Source organism: Gymnodraco acuticeps, unplaced genomic scaffold (genome assembly GCF_902827175.1).
Source record: "Gymnodraco acuticeps unplaced genomic scaffold, fGymAcu1.1, whole genome shotgun sequence".
Lineage (NCBI taxonomy): Eukaryota > Metazoa > Chordata > Actinopteri > Perciformes > Bathydraconidae > Gymnodraco > Gymnodraco acuticeps.
The window spans coordinates 60,732-79,892 of record NW_022989903.1 but is presented as its reverse complement, the minus strand read 5'-3'; the positions used below and the strand labels follow the sequence as shown (position 1 = coordinate 79,892).

The window sequence follows — 19,161 nt, the reverse complement described above, 5'->3', positions numbered from 1 at the left end:
TCTGGTTTTATAGGCAGCGTTAGTGTAAAGAAAAGTCATGTTCTGTACTTATTAAAGCTGTTGCCTTTAACTGCTTCGTCATTCAATTCAAATGGCCGACGATTATATTGTATTCATTTTTGGAGAGCCACAGCGACGCGTCCTAAAACCCGGAAGTAAACTCCTTCCGGTTCCTTCGACAAAAACGCAATGCAATCTCTCCATAGGGTTTAGGAAAATAGCTGGAAATAAGGTCTGTGGTTGAAACACATTTAAGAGATGGATCACGTTTTGTTCAGCCGGATAATCTCCACATGTCTATCCTACTTTCATAATTTTCTAATCATAAATCTAGTCGCCAGAAGCTAAATGCTAACGTTATGCTATAAAGGAACTACAGCAGGGTCGCTGCTTCAACGTCACGCCAACTTCAGATCCATATTCAAACACACAGACTCTAAATGGAACGAGTTGAAGCGTTTGTTTGAACAGTCTGCAGGAGGCAGGGACTTGCTTTCAAGCAGAACAGAAACTAACTTAGAGGAGTGTTTACGTGTTCGGCGTAATGACGTACAACGACCTGGACAACTTCTGTAGTCCTATCCAGCCACTTGGTAACAACCATCGTTTTTCAGACACGTCAACTCTTCAGAAATCACCAGTGGGGTCACTGCTGATGATTTAATGTCAAAACGTGATCCGTCTCTTCAATGTGTTTCAACCACAGACCTTATTTCAGCTATTTTCCCAACCCTCTGGGGAACTTGCTTTTTGTCGAAGGAACCGGAAGTGGTAAAATGCTAACTTACTTCCGGGTTTTAGAACGCGTCACTGCGGCACTCTATACTAGGGGTGCAACAACTAATCGACTTAATCGATTAAAATCGACGACCAAATTAGTTGCCAACTAATTCAGTCGTCGATTCGTTGGTGACGTCATCACGTGTGTTTTACGCGCCGTTAAGCTCCAACGTTATCAGTCTTTTTATCGGTACTGGAGACATTTAAAAAATATGTCATGTATTATTGCTACATAAACATTATATCGCAGTCTGAGTGTCGCCAACTCGTTTCTAAAATGCAAAAAGACAAAAAAAAGCTTAAAAAGCAATGTTAATTTTGTTCACAGTTTAAGTTAATTTACTAATATATGTATTTTTGAATCAAGTATTCATCTTTATTGTCTTCATTGTTAGTTTCCACATGCCTAAAACAACCTCAAGCTAAATCTAAAAGTTGATGGCTAAATAAGAGCGTTTGAGAAATTGTGAAAGGCATAATAGTCCGAATGGTCGATTAATCGTTTCATTAATCGATAGATTAATGAAACGATTATCAAATTAGTCGTTTGTTGCAGCCCTACTCTATTCCACCATAATATCAAAATTGAGTTTTACTTCTGAATATTCTTGATGATAATGTTTTTATGGCCCAGCCCTGTCACCAAAAGTACATTTATTGTAAAACTCAGTGTCCTTTTTGTGTCAGGAACACATTTTTCTTATGATTTTGGTACTTCTTTTGCAGCCCCTGGTATATACTCCTCCACAGAAATGCTTGACTTTGGTACGCTGCGGTCACAAGGTATGAAGTCTTGAAAAACAGATCATATTGCAGATGAATCTTCTCTTATTTAAACAAGCCCTTAAAAGCCCTTCGTATAACTGCTTTCTGTTCTATAGTTTGTTTTTTCTGTTAGTCATTTTATTGCATCTTGCATGTGCTTTTTATTTTAGTTTCTGTATGTCCGTTTATATGTACGCTTGTACTTGGAAAAGGGCTATACAAATCAAATGTATTAATATGTTTCGTTGCATCTTTGCTCACTTCTTCGTTCTCGTTACAGATCGTCCAAAACTGCTGAATTTACACCTTTTAAATTCAGGAACAAAAGACGTTCCAATCACAGTAGGTATCCCTTTATATGATAATCTAAAACCCTGTCCTCTTAACTCTCCGGTAACTTTATCCTCCTTTCTTTACGCTTCACAGAGTGTTCGGACGACGCCATCAAACGAAGCGGTGACGGTAGAGTTCAAAGCAGTGACACTGAAGGCTGGAGAGAGCAGATATACCAAAGTTGCTAGTATTAGTTTTGACGGTAAGAATATGTGTGACCCGCTCTATCGAAATCAGTCGGAAGTCGCAACGGCTCATTTAAAAAATAAACGTGGATTTGCGTACAAAAATAGTTTTTCGGGGTTCTTGGCTTTCAGAATATGAAACTTTTATTTCCAAAATCACTCGATGAATACATTTTTGAAGCTTGTGAAGGGAAGAAGACCGCTCTCACTCGCACCCTGCTCTTCCTCAGCGCCACTCCCTCCCTCCCGCTGACATTATGAATGTACACGTATAGTAATCATAGATAACACGGCAGGGTCCGTTACAGTTTGTTTTCATCTGATTTCAATTAAACAAAGTCTTGGCTTTCAGAATATTAAACTTGTTTCGGCAAATTCAGATGATAAATACAACTTTGAAGCTTCGGCATAATTACAAGCGGAGAACGGAGTAACTTGACGTCACAGCAGGCGTAACAACAGCCGGTGTTTCTCGTGAGGGTTTTCCCCTGGAAACAAACACAATACACACAAATGCAAAATTACACAAACACACACACACACACACACACACACGTACACACACACACTCGCGAGCTTCCCCCAGACCAGCAATCCAAACGAAAATATCTTCCCTCCGTACTCCTTTGATAATTTGCTAATAACCAATCAGATCGATGGATTCCAAAGAAGAGAAAACTTTGAAGGCCTTTTCTCAAAATGATGACTCGGTGACAGTCATTATTTAATGTGACATATTTCGCTTAATATTTGGAGTACATAAACAATCCTGATGTCATTAGAAAGCTAGGAATCTCCTCTTTCCAACAGTGTATACAACTCAAAATGTGTCTTCGGGTCAATGCGATTTCGATGGAGCAGGTCACATATATGTTTAATACTTCTGTTCTTGAGGTTTATTTTAAAGAATTTGAATTGCAAACAGCTAAGCTCGGACACACAATCAATGGAAAGTAAAAGCATTCTGCAGTATGAGAAAAATAAAGCACTTTCTGAACATCAAAGCATGGAAACATTCACAGGAGAGACACTGAAACTGAGCAGAATAGGCCCCTTTAACCCTTATGGTGTGTTCGGCTCTCCCGTGACCCGTTTCAAGTTAAAATTATATAATCACTACACTCTTTATCGGAACAAGGCTTCATGATATCACAACAGCTATAAACACTACAAAACTGATTTTGACAATTTTAGCCAAGTCTGAAGGTCTCTAAAAAAAAAAGTGTTTAATTTGGTGTTCGGGTCTGGGGAGACCAGCAGCATTGTTGGGGGTGACTCGGGTCAAATTTGGCCCAATCAAGATTCATCTTTGACTTTAGACACCCCCCCCCCCTTCATCAACTGTAACAATTTTCTGCAACATGCACCTGGCTCACAGAGACGCGGAAACATAATTGTAACCACAATTAGAGATGCGTTCTTTTAGACGGTGTTTTGCTTCAACTACTTTTTTAAGAATAAGTCAAATTTGACTTTATTTTTTCTTTATATACTTTGGTGAAAATAACTTCCTCTAATACATATTGGCTGGTCATTAATAATGATCTAGAAATGTTCAAGCTCAAAGAGTTAGAGAATGACATGTCCTCACTTCACAGTATTGCACAACTTCCTCTTGTGAGGCCTTGTGCACTTATCTGCTGTGTCTTGTTCTTTTTTTCTTGCAGCCTCAAAAGCAAGACGATCATATCAGTTCTCTGGTAAGATAACTGTGAAGGCGAAAGAAAAAAGTTACTCCAAGCTTGAAATCCCGTACCAGGCAGAAGTTTTAGATGGGTGAGTTGTTATGGGGATAAATCCTGGAGTTAATGTTTGGAGGAAATAATGTTTTTTTTAATCTTAAAATGTTCCTTTCTTCTTGCAGATACCTGGGTTTCGACCACACAGCGACATTGTTCCACATCAGGGACAGCCCCGTGGACCCCGTGGATCGACCCATCTTCCTCACAAACGCCTTTGGCTTCGCAATCAGGATACACAACGTGTCTCTGCCCGACGAGGCCAAAACTATGTTTAATGTGAGCGTCACAGAAAAGATTTAAGAGAGGGTTTAGGTGTTTTGAAGTGGGGGTTGTATGAGGTAGCTCTTTATAGTCAGTCTACTACCTACAGTGAATGAAATGTGTTGAAACCATGGATGTATAATAAGAACTGGAGGGAGGCGGGGTCTCGTTCTTTCCTATGAGAGCTGCTCATTGGCGCAGGAAGACAAAATGGCCCAACTTTTGAGAGCGAAACGTCACAGATTACCCTTCATGCCTAGCTGTCAGAGCTGAAGAACCCGTATGTGCGCTCATAGAGCATGCGCCCCTTAAGCCCCGCCCCCCGAGCTCCCACTCTTGGCTCACTAGAATGAATGGAGACAGAAAATAAACCTAGATTCGGCTTTTTGTGCATTTTACAACTTTAAGGACCGAATGATTTTAATAAGGGCTATAAAATAGTTCATACTGGGTAGTTTATTTAGTTTAAAAAAACTGATTTACAGACATCTCTTTCCCAATGTTAGTCAATGGGGAAAAGTTGTTTTGGGCCGGGTGACGTCATGGACTGATACGGAAATTGCAGTACGGCCGTTTGGACACAACGAATATTGGCACAGAGTCCGGCGCACTTCCTGGGGGCTTGGTAGAAACAGACAGGAGTAGCAGCAGGAAGCTTAGCTATTTACATCTGTGGGTTTTATTTAGACGCCTGCGCCCAAACATCGATAACCTCATCAAAATTGTAAGCTATATATATTCACAACATGTTTTTATCCAACCAAATATTCTGCTTAAATCCATACTTGTTGGTGGTTTGCCATCGATGAACAAAACGTAACTCTACAAATGTTTTGAGGCACGCCCTGACTATTTATAATAATTTCATAAAGTTGACTAAATAATTAAAAAGTAATTACATTGCATTTAGCTGACGCTTTTATCCAAAGCGACTTACAATAAGTGCGTTCGAACAAGAAGACACAACTTGAAGAAAACAGAATCATATAAGTACATCAGGTTTCATAGAGCCAAACATTTCAAGTGCTACTCAACTGGCTTTAGATAAGCCAGTCCTTTATTAGTATATAAGTGCTTTGTTAATAGTTCTATCGCTCGAAGTGGAGTCGAAAGAGATGAGTTTTCAGTCTGCGCCGGAAGGTGTGTAAGCTATCTGCTGTCCTGATGTCAATGGGGAGCTCATTCCACCATCTTGGAGCCAGGATAGCAAACCCACGTGTTTTTGCTGATGGGAACTTGGGTCCCCCTCGCAGCGAGCCGTTTGGCTGATGCAGAGCGTAGTGCACGTGCTGGGGTGTACGGTTTAACCATGTCCTGGATGTAGGAAGGGCCAGATCCATTCGCAGCATGGTAAGCAAGTACCTGTGTCTTGAAGTGGATTCTAGCAGTTACCGGAAGCCAGTGAAGGGAGCGGAGGAGCGGAGTGGTGTGGGAGAATGTAGGAAGGTTGAAGACCAGACGAGCCGCTGCATTCTGGATGAGCTGCAGTAATAACTAACTGAATCTAATGAACCACTTTATCTTAAAAAGACAAACTCAATCTTCAAATGTTGAACAAATAAAGGTATTTGGTATAGCCCTATATAGACTTTGTTGGATTGAATTGAGTTGAAGTGTAGGATATATTTAGAGTGGTTTTCACCGCTTAACCTTTCAACATCATTTTACAACAAGGAACCAAGGCCGTTTTAGTATACTCTCTTCAAAGCCGTCAGACTCAATTGGACGAACAGTCATTTAAAAGATAACCACACCACAGTTGTGATGAAACACTGAATACTGGAAGTAGTGTTGCAATCTCTGGCTCCTTATGAATTAATAAAAACATTATCTGGGCGGCTCGTGCCTTTTTCTTAGATTGCAGCTGCTGATAGAGGGGAAGTGGTGTGAGAGAAATGTGCCGAAAGGGGCGGAGATTTAGATTTGAACACAGGCAGCTGCAGTGAAGAATCAGCACATGCATTTCCTCTTTTAATTAGGCCTTCCTTAAGATCAACGACCAGTTATTGTGAGTCTTTGTTGAAACACTTTAAAACACCAAAGATCCAATCCACTTTATTTCTATAGCACATTTAAAAACAACAGAGTTGAACAAAGTGCTGTACATCAACATCTGTATAAAACATAGCATAATAAAAAACAGACAGGACATGAAACAAATGTAAAACACGAGACGATGAAACCAGATCAGAAGCCACAGACTGAATAACTCTCCTACATGACGTACAAACATTACAAGACACTAGTAAGATACAAACCCACATTTAAAAGCACAAGTGTCACCTGGTCTGTAAATACAAGGGAAAAGAAGTGGGTTTTTAAACGAGATTTTTGGAGCAAGACTCTGTCTCCTCGCTGCGTTAACCTTGATTTTGGGACGACTAGAAGTAATCTGTCCGACGACCTCAGTGACCGTGTGGGTGTGTATGATTTAAAAATATCTGCCAGGTACGGTGGGGGTCTTGCATAAACCAGGGTGTCCGCGGGGTCTTAAAAAGTATTACAAGTTGATAAATCAATTTAGCGAAAATGAAGGCTATTAAAAAGTATGAAACAGCATTTTCCAAGGTGTTACATTTTGTAGCTTGTTTTCAATAAGTATATAAATGGTCCAGAGAGGTTGTGTTCTACAGTCTGCCTGAATGTAATCATGGCGTAGGTGTGTAGTGTGATGCTGTGTAGTTTATTGATGGCATCCCGTTGGGTTTGACGTCATCTGAACAGGACATCGCACGCTCACTGCTTGATAGCGCGCGAAGGTCCGTTTACGCCGGTTGCTAAGCAACATCGTTATGGGGAAATGCAAGTCTGCGTCCAAATGGTTGGAAGATAAGGAGGAAGGACAATCAATACTGTCTATAGTCAATGTGAGGTAAAGTGTGTCGCCAAGGTAACTGGTTAGAACCCCAAGTGGAGATGAGGTCTTAAAATGTGTGGAAAGGGTCTTAAAAAAGGTCTTGAAAGGTTTTACATCTGACTTCAGGATTCCTGCATATACCCTGGAAAACACAAACAAACTAACAGATATAAAATGTACTGTTTTTAGATGGAGTCTGGTGGCTTTAAAGAGAGCATAGAGAATGGCTTTAGCTCCCCTTCAGACCGGGTGCAGTGGTGAAAATATAGCTTGCATTTAGACTGAAATTGAGGTTTTTTTGGGGTCTTAAAACACGCCATCTGTGAAGAAATACCTCGTGCAACCCTGCTTTAAAGCATCCAAACAGCTGATATTTTTGTATGTGAATTGTTACATCTGCTGACTTCCCTTTCTGTTTCAGGCGCAGAACTTCAGCGCCCCCATCCTGATCCCCGCACACGAGTCTCGTTACATTTTCTCCCTGCTCTTCCGACCTGTGCGACCCTCCATTCACATAGACAGCAACATCCTGCTCATCACAAACGCATCCAAGTTTCACCTGCCTGTCCGGGCCTACACAGGCTTCCTGGAGGTACACAATGGACATTTATATAGCTTATTTACATACCATCAAAGCGGTACTGAACAAAGAGCATATTAACCTTTTTAACTTTCATTTTTATCACGTAAAAAGTCTGTTTTCATCATAAAATAACGATACTGAAGCAGTGAAGTTGGCAGAAAAAGGGTTCAAATGTATGCTTTCCAGACAAGCTGATAAACTGCATAACAGATAACCGTAGTTCCTTGAAATTGTGATTATGAGTTGATCATTTACAGTCGTTAGCTTGTAGAAATGGAATGTATCTCCAGCTGTTTCTGTCTCAGTTAAATTGCAGACTGATATCTTTATGAGGAACTAGTTGTTTTGTCCTTTGCCACGTTGAAAGCTCTTGTGAAGAAAAACAGAAGTCACATTCAGTTTTCAGTTTTGACCATATATGTCTTAAATGTCTGTCTTTGTAAGGCAGGGTAGACATCCTGGCTCTTGGTGATATGCGTCAGTGTAACGTGTTTGTTTTTTGTTGCCTTTTTTGAAAAGCCTCTGGTCCTGCCTCCCAGTCTGAAGGAGAACATCCTGGACTTTGGGGTCCGCAGTGCAACAGACACAAGCAGCATCATATTTGTGGTGGTCAACAGTAATCCCATAGAGGTGAGATCACGCAGAATACTGCTTTTACTGAACGAGCACACAAGGGTTCAGTGGGAAGAGACACAATACAACCACACAATGACCAAAATGTGACCCTAAAAACCCAAAAGACACAAAAAAACACCAACAAAGTGACACAAAGGAGTGCAAATTTAAACTCGACAGTCAAAACACACACAAAGCTACACTAAAGAGACACAAAAGGACAGCTGTTTGACCCTAAATAGCTAAAAGACACAAACATAGACCAAAGAGATACAAAACTACTGTAAATCAACCAAAACATATTGAAATTCAACATTCAAAACTAACCCAAAGAGACACGAAAGGACAACGGTTTGACACTAAATAGCTAATAGACACACTAAAGGACCCCTAGGAGACACGAAATTAGTGCAAATCGACCAAAATGAACACATATTGAAACCCAAAAGTAAAAAAACACACAAAACTACCCAAAAGACACAAAAGGACAAAGGTTTGACACTAAATTGCTAAAAGACGCACAAAAATAGACCAAAAGAGATACAAAACTACTGCAAATCGACCAAAATGAACACATATTGAAACCCAACAGTCGAAACACACACAAAACTATCCCAAAGAGACACGAAAGGACAAAGGTTTGACACTAAACAGCCAAAACACACACAGAATAACCCCTAAGAGACACAAAACTACTGCAAGTCGACCAGAATCAACACATATTGAAACCCAAAATTAAAAACTTCCCCAAAAGAGACACAAAAGGACAACGGTTTGACACTAAATAGCTATAAGACACCCAAAATGACCCCAAAGAGACACAAAAGGACACTAAAGGACCCTAAGAGACACAAAACTACTGCAGATCGACCAAAATGACCACATATTGAAACTCAACAGTCAACACACACACAAAACTTCCCCAAGGAGACACAAGGAGACCAGGGTTTGACACTAAACAGCCAAAACACACACTAAAGGACCCCTAGGAGACACGAAACTACTGCAGATTGCAAAAGTACAGACTGTTCTGCCAAAGGACTCCCTTCACAGTTGTTAGTGTTTAACTTTTCCTTTCTGTCCTGCAGCTGGAGATAAAGTCGTGGCTCGTCACAGGAGACAGTATTTCGATGGAGCTGCTGAAGACGGAGAAAGGAAACGCCACTGTGGCTCTGAACCACCTCCGAGAGCTGCAGAACATCTCCGCCTCCAGCCACAAAACTGTAAGGATTTACACCCTTTAAAGAGACTCGGTTAAGATTAAGGTTATTCTTGCGTATAAAAACACACACTGACCAACTTTCTTTGTCTTATTTTTCTCTCTTTAAAGGTGATATTGGCGTCCGGCTATTATGCAGCATTCAGAGTGACACTGGTGGCCAAAGCACTGGAGGGCCTGTATGATGGAGCCATTCACATCACCACAGATTACGAGGTAGGAAGCCAATCAAAAGCTGCTATTTTTAAACCAATGACCAATCAGTATTCAGTCTAATGTTGCCTCTTCTCCCCCCCATCAGATATTAACCATCCCAGTGAAAGCTCTCATCGCAGTGGGGACGCTAAGCAGCTCTCCGAAGCACATCGTTTTACCGGCTTCGTTTCCAGTGAGTAACTCGGAGGCCTGATTCCAAACCGACCCACACACATTTCCACTATGTTTGCACGTTCACATGGAGGGTCCGCCAACAAGTGGGGAGTGGGTTATCCAGCCCTCCAACAGCGAGTTAGTGCAGGCATGAAAAATGCTGTTTACAAATAGTTCTGTGCAAACGTTTACGAGTAAATTGCACCGAATAAGAGACATTTAATATTGTATTTGATGTAAACTTGAAGGTTAGACTTACGATACGATAATACTTTACTGTCAGATCAATCGGACATTTTTCTTCGCAGCACCTCCATTTGCAAAATCAAACAAGGTCACATATTAAGGCACGATGCAAGGAAACAGACATTTAACATACCATTACAAACACCGAAAAAATAACTAGTTTAAGACCCTCTAACGTACATTAGATCTGGGATGTTTAATTTGAGGATCGACTGGTGCACAAAGGAGTGCTTCAGTCTTTCTTTATTGACTCGTGGGACCGTGTACCTCCGATTTAATGGTAAAAAACAAGTTATAATGTTGATAAAAAGAGTCTAAATATCAAGAATAAAGTTTCAATGTTGATAATAAAGTCTTAATGTAGATAAAACAAGTTACAATATCAAGAAAAACGTCAAAATATTGCAAATAAATGTCAAATATATTGAGAATAAACGTAAAAACCAAGTTATAATGTTGATAAAAGAGTCTAAATATCAAGAATAAAGTTTAAATGTTAAGAAAAATGTCGCGTCGGGCTCCTGAACTGCCTGTCGGGTGTTCTTTTCCTCATAATGACCGCCTCGCTGCACATTATCCCTTACTTAATATAAAGGGAGGTCAGGTACTCTTTAAAACAGCTGGTAGTTATGGGTACTTTCTACTTATGTACATTTCAGAACCCATACTTCTTTACTTTTACTTGAGTCAAGAAGTTTAGTCAGTACTTCTACTTGGGGGCGCCGCCAGGGATTTTGGGCCCCATGAAAAGATATCACATTGGTTACTTAAAGGGGACCTATCATGCAAAATGCACTTTTGTCCGTCTTTTATACATGAACATGTCCCCAGTGTTCCAGTGTCAGAAAACACAACCCTCTCTCTTTCCCTCCATACCCAAATCTCTAAAAACGGAGCTGATTATTATTTGAATTTTTCTGACGTCAGAAAAGGGGTGCTCCGCCTACATGGGCAACTCTCCACCTATCAGGGGGATGAGAGACCGCTCGAAAGCGCTGGAGACGCTGTAGTACATATGCCAGGCCTGTAGGTGGCGCTGTAGTCTGCCACAAAAGCAGAATCAGCCCTTGCAAAAACAGGGCTGGAAAAGAGCAAATGGAGCGAAATGAGGCATGGTATGTTTGGTATTTTGAAAAAGAACTTCACAGACATGTTTTATATAGGTATGGCCCTACAATATATGTTTCAAATATAGCATGATAGGTCCACTTTAAACATTTTTTTCTTAATGTTCTAAAATAGTTTGGGCCCCTGTCAGTCACGGGCCCTTAGAATCGTCCTAACTTACGGCGCCCCTGCTTCTACTTTTACCAGAGTATTTTAAACACGAGTACTTCTACTTGAGTAAAGGATGTGTGTACTTTTGCCCTCTCTGCTCTTAACGTGTCTGATATGTATTTGTTCTTCAGGGCAAAGTGGTTCATCAGAGCTTCAGCATCCAGAGCTCCTTCACTCAGAAAGTGCGGCTGCAGCAGATCCGCTCGCTGACTGAAGACATTCGCTTTTATTATAAGCGGCTGCGCAACAACAAAGACGAGCTGGAGCCCAGACGGAAATCCAAGGTATGTGTTCCCCTTCGTCTCGTCTCCCTGATCTCATTATGCTCCTTATGAACGTGAACTTATTTTTCTTTCCTCCATCTTTTTCAGGTGGCTAATATTTATTTTGACGCCAGCTTGCAGTGTGGTGATCACTGTTATGTGGGGCTGCCATTTGTGCTTAAATGTAAGTTGTTGTTTTTCTTTGAGTGTGTGTGAAATAAAATATATACGGAAGAGTTGAAGGGCCGGGCATGAGAGGTAAAAACAAAAGGACGATATTGAAGAATAAAATCCAACTTTAAGTATATTCATTTTTATTCAAATGTTTAACTTTTATAATCAAAATGTTGACTTTGTTCACCAGATTTTTACTTAATTCTTAATATTCTGACTCAATTTGTACTTAAGTCTCAATAAATTTACTTTATTCCAATTATTATGACTTTATTTTCAAATGTTACGTTAATTCGACTTTATTACTAAAATGTTCACTGTTATTTTTGGATTTCAGACTATTTTTCCATTTATTCTCAATATTTTTGACTTCATTCTCGATACGTTGACTTTAAAGGGGACCTATCAAGCAAAATGCACTTTTTGATGTCTTTTATACATGAATATGTGTCCCGGTGTGTCGGGGAACTCACGCAGCGTCAGAAAACAAAACCCTCTCTCTTTTCCTCCGTACCTATATCTTTGAAAAACGGGGGTACAACGAGCGGATACAGATTTGCTGCCGATCTGACGTCAAATCGGCAGCGGACCCACAGAAAGTTGCTATCAGAAACAATGCCTGACGTGTTTTGGACGTAATCTGGTCTTTGTTTACATTAGCAAGCCTCGCTAACACTCAGAGCTAACCTGTACTGGAGAGCACGTGTTTAAAAAGCAGGAAATAAAAAAAGGAACTCACCTTGTGATAAACCTGCAAGAGAAAAAGCATTTGAGATCCATACTGTTTCAGAGATAATCCTTGATGTGGTTTAGAACAGGATGGCGGTTTATCACAGCAGAATTTAACTTTATCTCCGGTATAATTCTGATCAGGCATTAGCTCCGCCTCCTTTTTTCTTTTTTTTCAAGCTAAGGACCCTAGATCCGCGTTTCTCTAACAAGGCTGCAAAAGAGGGGTATGAGGGATTTCTAAAATGCATGACCTGTTTTTATATATTTTAAATATCTGAGACTCATAATATATGCCTAAAAATAGCATGATAGGAGACCTTTAATCTTAAGCGTAACTATAAAATAAATCTTCCTTAATAATGTTTCCCTCTTATGCCTGGCCTGAACACTCTTCGGTGCAAATCTCCCACAGCGAGAACAGAAATGTTGTATTGATGAATCTGTGTGTCCCTCCCAGCGGAGTCGAAGCCTCACGGTCTGGCGCTTCAGGAAGACATCTGGGACGCAGACGTAGACCTTCATCAGAAACTCCTGCGCAGATGGAAAGAGCTCAAAGAGCGCTCGGGACACAAGTGAGTTTATACTTAAAGGTCACCTATTGTGCAAAATCCTCTTCTTCTTCATGTCTCTTCTACATCAACATGTGTCCCCTCTTCTTCATGTCTCTTCTACATCAACATGTGTCCCCTCTTCTTCATGTCTCTTCTACATCAACATGTGTCCCCTCTTCTTCATGTCTCTTCTACATCAACATGTGTCCCCTCTTCTTCATGTCTCTTCTACATCAACATGTGTCCCCTCTTCTTCATGTCTCTTCTACATCAACATGTGTCCCCTCTTCTTCATGTCTCTTCTACATCAACATGTGTCCCCTCTTCATCATGTCTCTTCTACATCAACATGTGTCCCCTCTTCTTCATGTCTCTTCTACATCAACATGTGTCCCCTCTTCTTCATGTCTCTTCTACATCAAACATGTGTCCCCTCTTCTTCATGTCTCTTCTACATCAACATGTGTCCCCTCTTCTTCATGTCTCTTCTACATCAACATGTGTCCCCTCTTCTTCATGTCTCTTCTACATCAACATGTGTCCCCTCTTCTTCATGTCTCTTCTACATCAACATGTGTCCCCTCTTCTTCATGTCTCTTCTACATCAACATGTGTCCCCTCTGTGGAAAGAGACTCTGAAAGTTTCAGGAACAAAGATTCTCTCTCTTTTTGATCCATTTCTATAAAAACCTGTCTGAAAATGAGCTGATCAGATTTTGGCCACTTTATGATATCATAACTATGTTTTGTCTTGTGTAACCATTAGCCAATCAGCAACCAAGGTAACCCCCCCCCCCCCTTATCACCTGAATCTCCTCCTAGAGCACCATTGAGTTCTTTGTAACCAAATGTCTCTCAGAGGGGCGTGGGGAGGGGCTCCTTATTTTCATCTAAAGTAACAGACAGAGAATCAGCACTTTGGAAACAGGGCTGAAACAGAGGGGATTATGGGTAATGCTGCAATGACCTGTTTGGTGTTTCAGCCAATCAGAGACAGGTTCTGTATACATCTGAGACCTGTGATACATTGATGAGAAACAGTAAAATAGGGGAGCTTTAAAGAATATTCCATTCCTCACACACTTAATGTATATAATAACCTGCTTTACATTTTGTTTTTCTGTAAATTGGTATTTCAACATGTATATTTTCTACTTTTTGAATGCTGTTTTATTTCAATGTTGCGATGTTTACATTTCAGAGTTGTTTTTTTCTTCTCAAACATTTCCCAAATCGGGATCAATAAAGTATCTTATCTTATTAACTCATTGTTAAATGTGAAATGTGTTCTCTGCGTTTAACCCATCCTAGTACCAGGAGTCTAGCACTAGGAGCAGTGGGCAGCTATTGCACAGCGCCCGGGGAGCAATGGGAGTGGGGGGGGAAGGGGGTTGTCCGGTGCCTTGCTCAAGGGCACCACGGCAGGGCAGGAGGTGAACTGGGACCTCTCCAAGTAGCAGTCCACTCTCCATATTTAGGTCTGGTCGGGGATTTGACCCTGCGGCTCACAGTCCAAGCCCTCTACTGACTAAGACACTATATATATATATATACAAATGAGTTGTCTATTGACTTCTGCAGCGGAAACAATGACCGGCGGAGGGAGGTAACATTTAAAGACAAAACGTATAACTTCCAGGATCAAAGCTGTACAGTAATTCGACAAAAAAAAAATGAAGGATAACGAAGATTTTCTGGGATAGAAGTCACAAATTAACAAGATTTTATTTCATGCAAATATTAGTTTTTCTCAGAGAAATTGTGATATATTTCAAACGTAAGAATATTATTTATTTTATTGCAGGAATTTTATTTTTCTCTAATGTGTATATAAAATCCGTTTCCTGTAAATGTGACTTTTATCTCAAAGAATTTCTGATCTTTCTCACAAACTTATGATTTCAAAATCTCATATTTTAACTCAAAGTTTATTCTCGGTGAACATCCAAGTGTTTCCCATTTAAATTCACGACTTTGCTCTTGAGTTATACCTCAGAATAAGCCCCCATGGTTCTACGTTTATTTCTGTATTTTCTGCCTACAATTCCCTTAATTGTCACGTATTCTTGTTCTTCATTAGGATCCCCATTAGCACTAGCATGAGCATTGGGTATTCTTCCTGGGGTCCTCAAACACACATCAAACGAAACTAAGACAAGACAGCTCATAATTTCATGTAATTGAACATTCAATATGAAGTGAATAATTGTACATAACTATACATAGCCACAGGCACAGTTCAATTATACTTTATCATACTGAGATGATTTTTAAAGGTCACCTATCATGCTATTTTTAGGCAATAGCATAGGTCTCAGATGCAAATATATAAAAACATGTTTATGAAGTGTTTTGCTCCAAACACCAAACGGATCATTCTAGCCATGCCTCATATCCCTCTATTTCACTTCCTGTTTCAAAAGTGCTGATTTGGGTATAAAGCTTTAAAGAGGAGGGGTCTGAGCTCATGCGGGACACGGCAGCTAGTGTCTAAACTAAATACTGCCGTGATGAAACGCCATATCATGGATTATCAAGGATTCTCTCTGAAACAGTTTGGAGCTCAAAGGCTTTCTCTCTTGCCGGTTATACCACAAGGTGAGTTCCTTTTTACTTCCTGCTTCTTCACACACATGCTCTCCAGTACAGGTTAGCTCTGAGTGTTAGCGATGCTAATGTAAACGCCGACCAAAACAAAACAGTCGGGCATTGTTTCTGATAGCAACGTTTCTGATTGGGCCGTGGGTCCACATTTCAGATATTACGACATATCGGACGCAAATCTGGATCAGCTCCGTTGTTCCCCGTTTTTAGAGATTTGGGTACGGAGGAAAAGAGAGAGGGTTTATTTTCTGACGCTGCGTGAGTTCCCCAACACACCGGGGACACATGTTGATGTAGAGAAGACATCACAAAGTGCATCTTGCGTGATAGGTCCCCTTTAAAGCAACTTTTGATACATGAGAATTTTCCCGAATGATATGGAACGGTAAACGTCACAAGATGTCTTCTTTTTTTTTTCTCTTTCCAAAAAGGATCGAAGCCGTCTTTGAAGTCAACACGGACCTCCAGAAGAACGTGCAAGCTAAAATCACAGCTCACCTGACCTGGCCGTCGCTGGTGAACTCCTCTCAGAGAATCATGTTCCCTCTGACCAACACAAATAGCTCCTCTGTGAGTAAACAACAACAACAACAACCAAGCACACACAGGAATGTCTTGAGGTTCCGCTGCAACTCTGACTGCTTTTAAATCCAGGCTGAAGACTTTTCTTGTTGCCGCTGCTTTTAAATGAACTATTCACATCTCACACGGCACTGTAACTTGTATTCATGTACCTTTTGTTATTCATGTTTTTAACGTGTCTAATGTGTTTTATGCTCTTAACGTCTTTCCTCTTTGTAAAGCACTTACTTGCCTTGTGAAACTGAGTGAAACGTCTTTGTGCTTTCCTGCAGGAGGAGCAGGTGATTCTGCAAAACCCTGCAGACGTGCTCGTTTACGTGCAGGTTCTCCCTTTGGCCTTGTTACCCAACCCCTCGGTGTTTTCTGGAAAGCTGGCGGACAGGTGGGACGTTTTCACAAACTCAGCACTTTCTCTTCTTCTCCCTTCATCTTCCTCTCTCTGTGATCCTCTCTGGTGTCTGGGCTTGTGTGTACTTTTTTATTTTAATATTTCACTTTATAATAACAATTTTGACTTTTATTCACCGCATTTTGACTTTATTCTAAACATTTGGACTTTATTCCTGATATTTAGACTCTTTTTATCCAAATTACAACTTTGTTTTTACGTTTATTCTCAATATCTTTGACTTTAGTATCAAAGGTTTGACATTTATTCTCCATTTTGACGTTTTTCTTCAATATTTTGACTTTATTCCTGATATTTAGACTCTTTTTAACAACATTTTATAACAATTTGGACTTTTATTCACCACATTTGGACTTTATTCTTGATATTTCAACTTGTTTATCAACATTATAACTTAGTTCCTACGTTTATTCTCAATATCTTTGACATTTATTCGCAATATTTTGACGTTTTTCTCAATATTTTGACTTCATTCTTGATATTTCAAATGTTGTATCTACATGTAGACTTTATGTTGATATTTAGACTCTTTTTATCAGCATTATAACTTAGTTTTTATGTTTATTCTCAATATTCTTGACATGTATTCTCTACAATTTGACATTTTTCTTCAATATTTTGTCTTTATTCCTGATATTTAAACTTTATTTCAACATCAAAAACCATTGTATCTTCCAGGCTGCCATTAGCAAACCTATCCAACATCAACATCGACACAAGCACCTTAGAGTTCCAGGTCCACAGAAACCAGGTGAGTGAGTTCACAGAGAATCGGCTGTTTCTGAGCGACTAATTGAGCATGAATGAGCTGCATGTGGACGCAGGTTGTGTCTAACAGTCTCTCTCTCTCTGTGTGTTTTGCAGACGTCCCTAATAAAGAGCAGCTCAGGCTTCGTGGAGGGATCGACCCGGCCCTTTGTGTACAACCTGCTGCTGCTGCCCGGAGAGATAAAGGCCTTCAACGTGAGGTTCACTCCCACCAGCAACCACAGCGTCTCCTCCCTCCTCATCGTCAGGTAATGTCTGTTATTACAGAAAAATAAACTGTTTCCATTGTGTTGGTTTCTTTTCCTTGTGTAGCTAATACTAGCCTTGTTATCCGGTTGGTATTGAAGGAACTGGTTCAGGGAATTTCTTCACGAATAGGCAGAAACGTCCACTTAGACTCAACGGGGAACTGATTAGATAATTCAAGATTCAAGGCTTTTATTGTCATTTGTACAAATAGCTACAGTGTAGATATTAGGGCTGTACCCGAATATTCGTTCGTTGGAGTACTATTCGGGTTTCAATGTCGTTATTCGTTTTTTCCCCCTTTTTTTTCCAAATTGAATTTATTGAAATCTCCAATATCAACGTAAGAGCTTGTGCCTCTTCGGGGGGTGCTAACACTTAACCATAAACGTTATCGTTTACTTTCTCCGTCTTTATATGTAGATATTACTTTTCTCCGTCACGTTGTTTCCATAGCAACAACAACTTCCTGTCAACTGCGCTAACTCTCCTTCAAAATAAAAGCATGTCCATAAATAGGAAGCCAAATTACACTTAAGACATATACAACTGCAACGAAAGTAACAAACACAATGCGATATCCTTTTCAATTTCAAAGAACACAAATTGGGTTACATTAACAAATAACTATAAAACAACAATACTGTAGAATAACAAAATGAATGCCGTGAATACACCGAAATACATGTTGAAGTGGTTCGCTGCTGATTACTACCGAATATCCGGAGCCCGAAAAATGGTATTCGGGCTAGCCCTAGTAGATATGACGATGAACATCTTAGGCTTCTCCAACAGTGCAACACAATAAAACAGATAAAATAGTGCAAGTAAATAAAATAGAATATAATGGAAATAGTGCAGAATAGTCTGTATTCAAGTAATTGGAATATTGATATATAGAAGTTGGTATAATTGTGGTCAGAAGTAAATGTCACTGTAACTTCAAACCACCAGTTTTTGGCCATAACTCAATAATTTAAACCCTATTTATGACAATTTCACATAAATCAGTTTGGAAAAAAAGTATTAACGCTGTTAGTGTAGTCACTGTATGTTGTGTGCAACTGCTGCATTGGAAAAAACATGTTTATATTGTCAATAAAAATAAGGAAACGTTGGTATTTCTTGACATCAATATTGCATTTTGATATCGTCATGTTCATTGACGTCAATGCCGTCTCCCCATCTGAGTAATGGAAAAAAGCCTGTGTCTTTAGAAAGGCAATAACTAAACTAAGTATGCATTATTCTTCTGAACATTGTGTGTTGTGTTTTCTCTTCAGGAATAATCTGACGGTGATCGAAACCATCATTCTTCACGGCAGAGGAACGACGGAGAGCCTGAAGGTGGCGGGGAAGCCTCCGGGTCAGGGCAGCTCTCTGAGGTTCAAGATGACCGAGGCGCTGCTGAAGGACTGCACAGAGAGTGAGTGTGTGTTCCTGCAGATCTGTGGGACCCCGGGATGCATTTACACTGGACGAAAGGCAGATTAGATACACTTTCATTTAAACAAAGCCACATCCATATGTTGACGACATCACATCAGGGTTGGTTGTATCTGAAAATTAGATTAGAGAATGATCATTTTCGAGGGGATC

At 40.1% G+C, this 19,161-nt stretch overlaps 1 protein-coding gene across 1 annotated transcript in view; it reads left to right on the top strand.

Moving 5' to 3' along the window:
• The window catches only part of tmem131 (transmembrane protein 131), a 91,461-nt gene that overhangs the window by 46,637 nt on the left and 25,663 nt on the right, over positions 1–19,161 (top strand). The window contains 18 exon segments of the mRNA XM_034207032.1: positions 1,507–1,563; positions 1,826–1,887; positions 1,972–2,080; positions 3,731–3,839; positions 3,928–4,081; positions 7,345–7,515; positions 8,026–8,136; positions 9,210–9,344; positions 9,452–9,556; positions 9,642–9,728; positions 11,365–11,517; positions 11,605–11,680; positions 12,860–12,974; positions 15,989–16,127; positions 16,412–16,521; positions 17,227–17,299; positions 17,413–17,564; positions 18,846–18,988. Coding sequence (XP_034062923.1) covers positions 1,507–1,563; positions 1,826–1,887; positions 1,972–2,080; positions 3,731–3,839; positions 3,928–4,081; positions 7,345–7,515; positions 8,026–8,136; positions 9,210–9,344; positions 9,452–9,556; positions 9,642–9,728; positions 11,365–11,517; positions 11,605–11,680; positions 12,860–12,974; positions 15,989–16,127; positions 16,412–16,521; positions 17,227–17,299; positions 17,413–17,564; positions 18,846–18,988 — 2,061 coding nt within the window.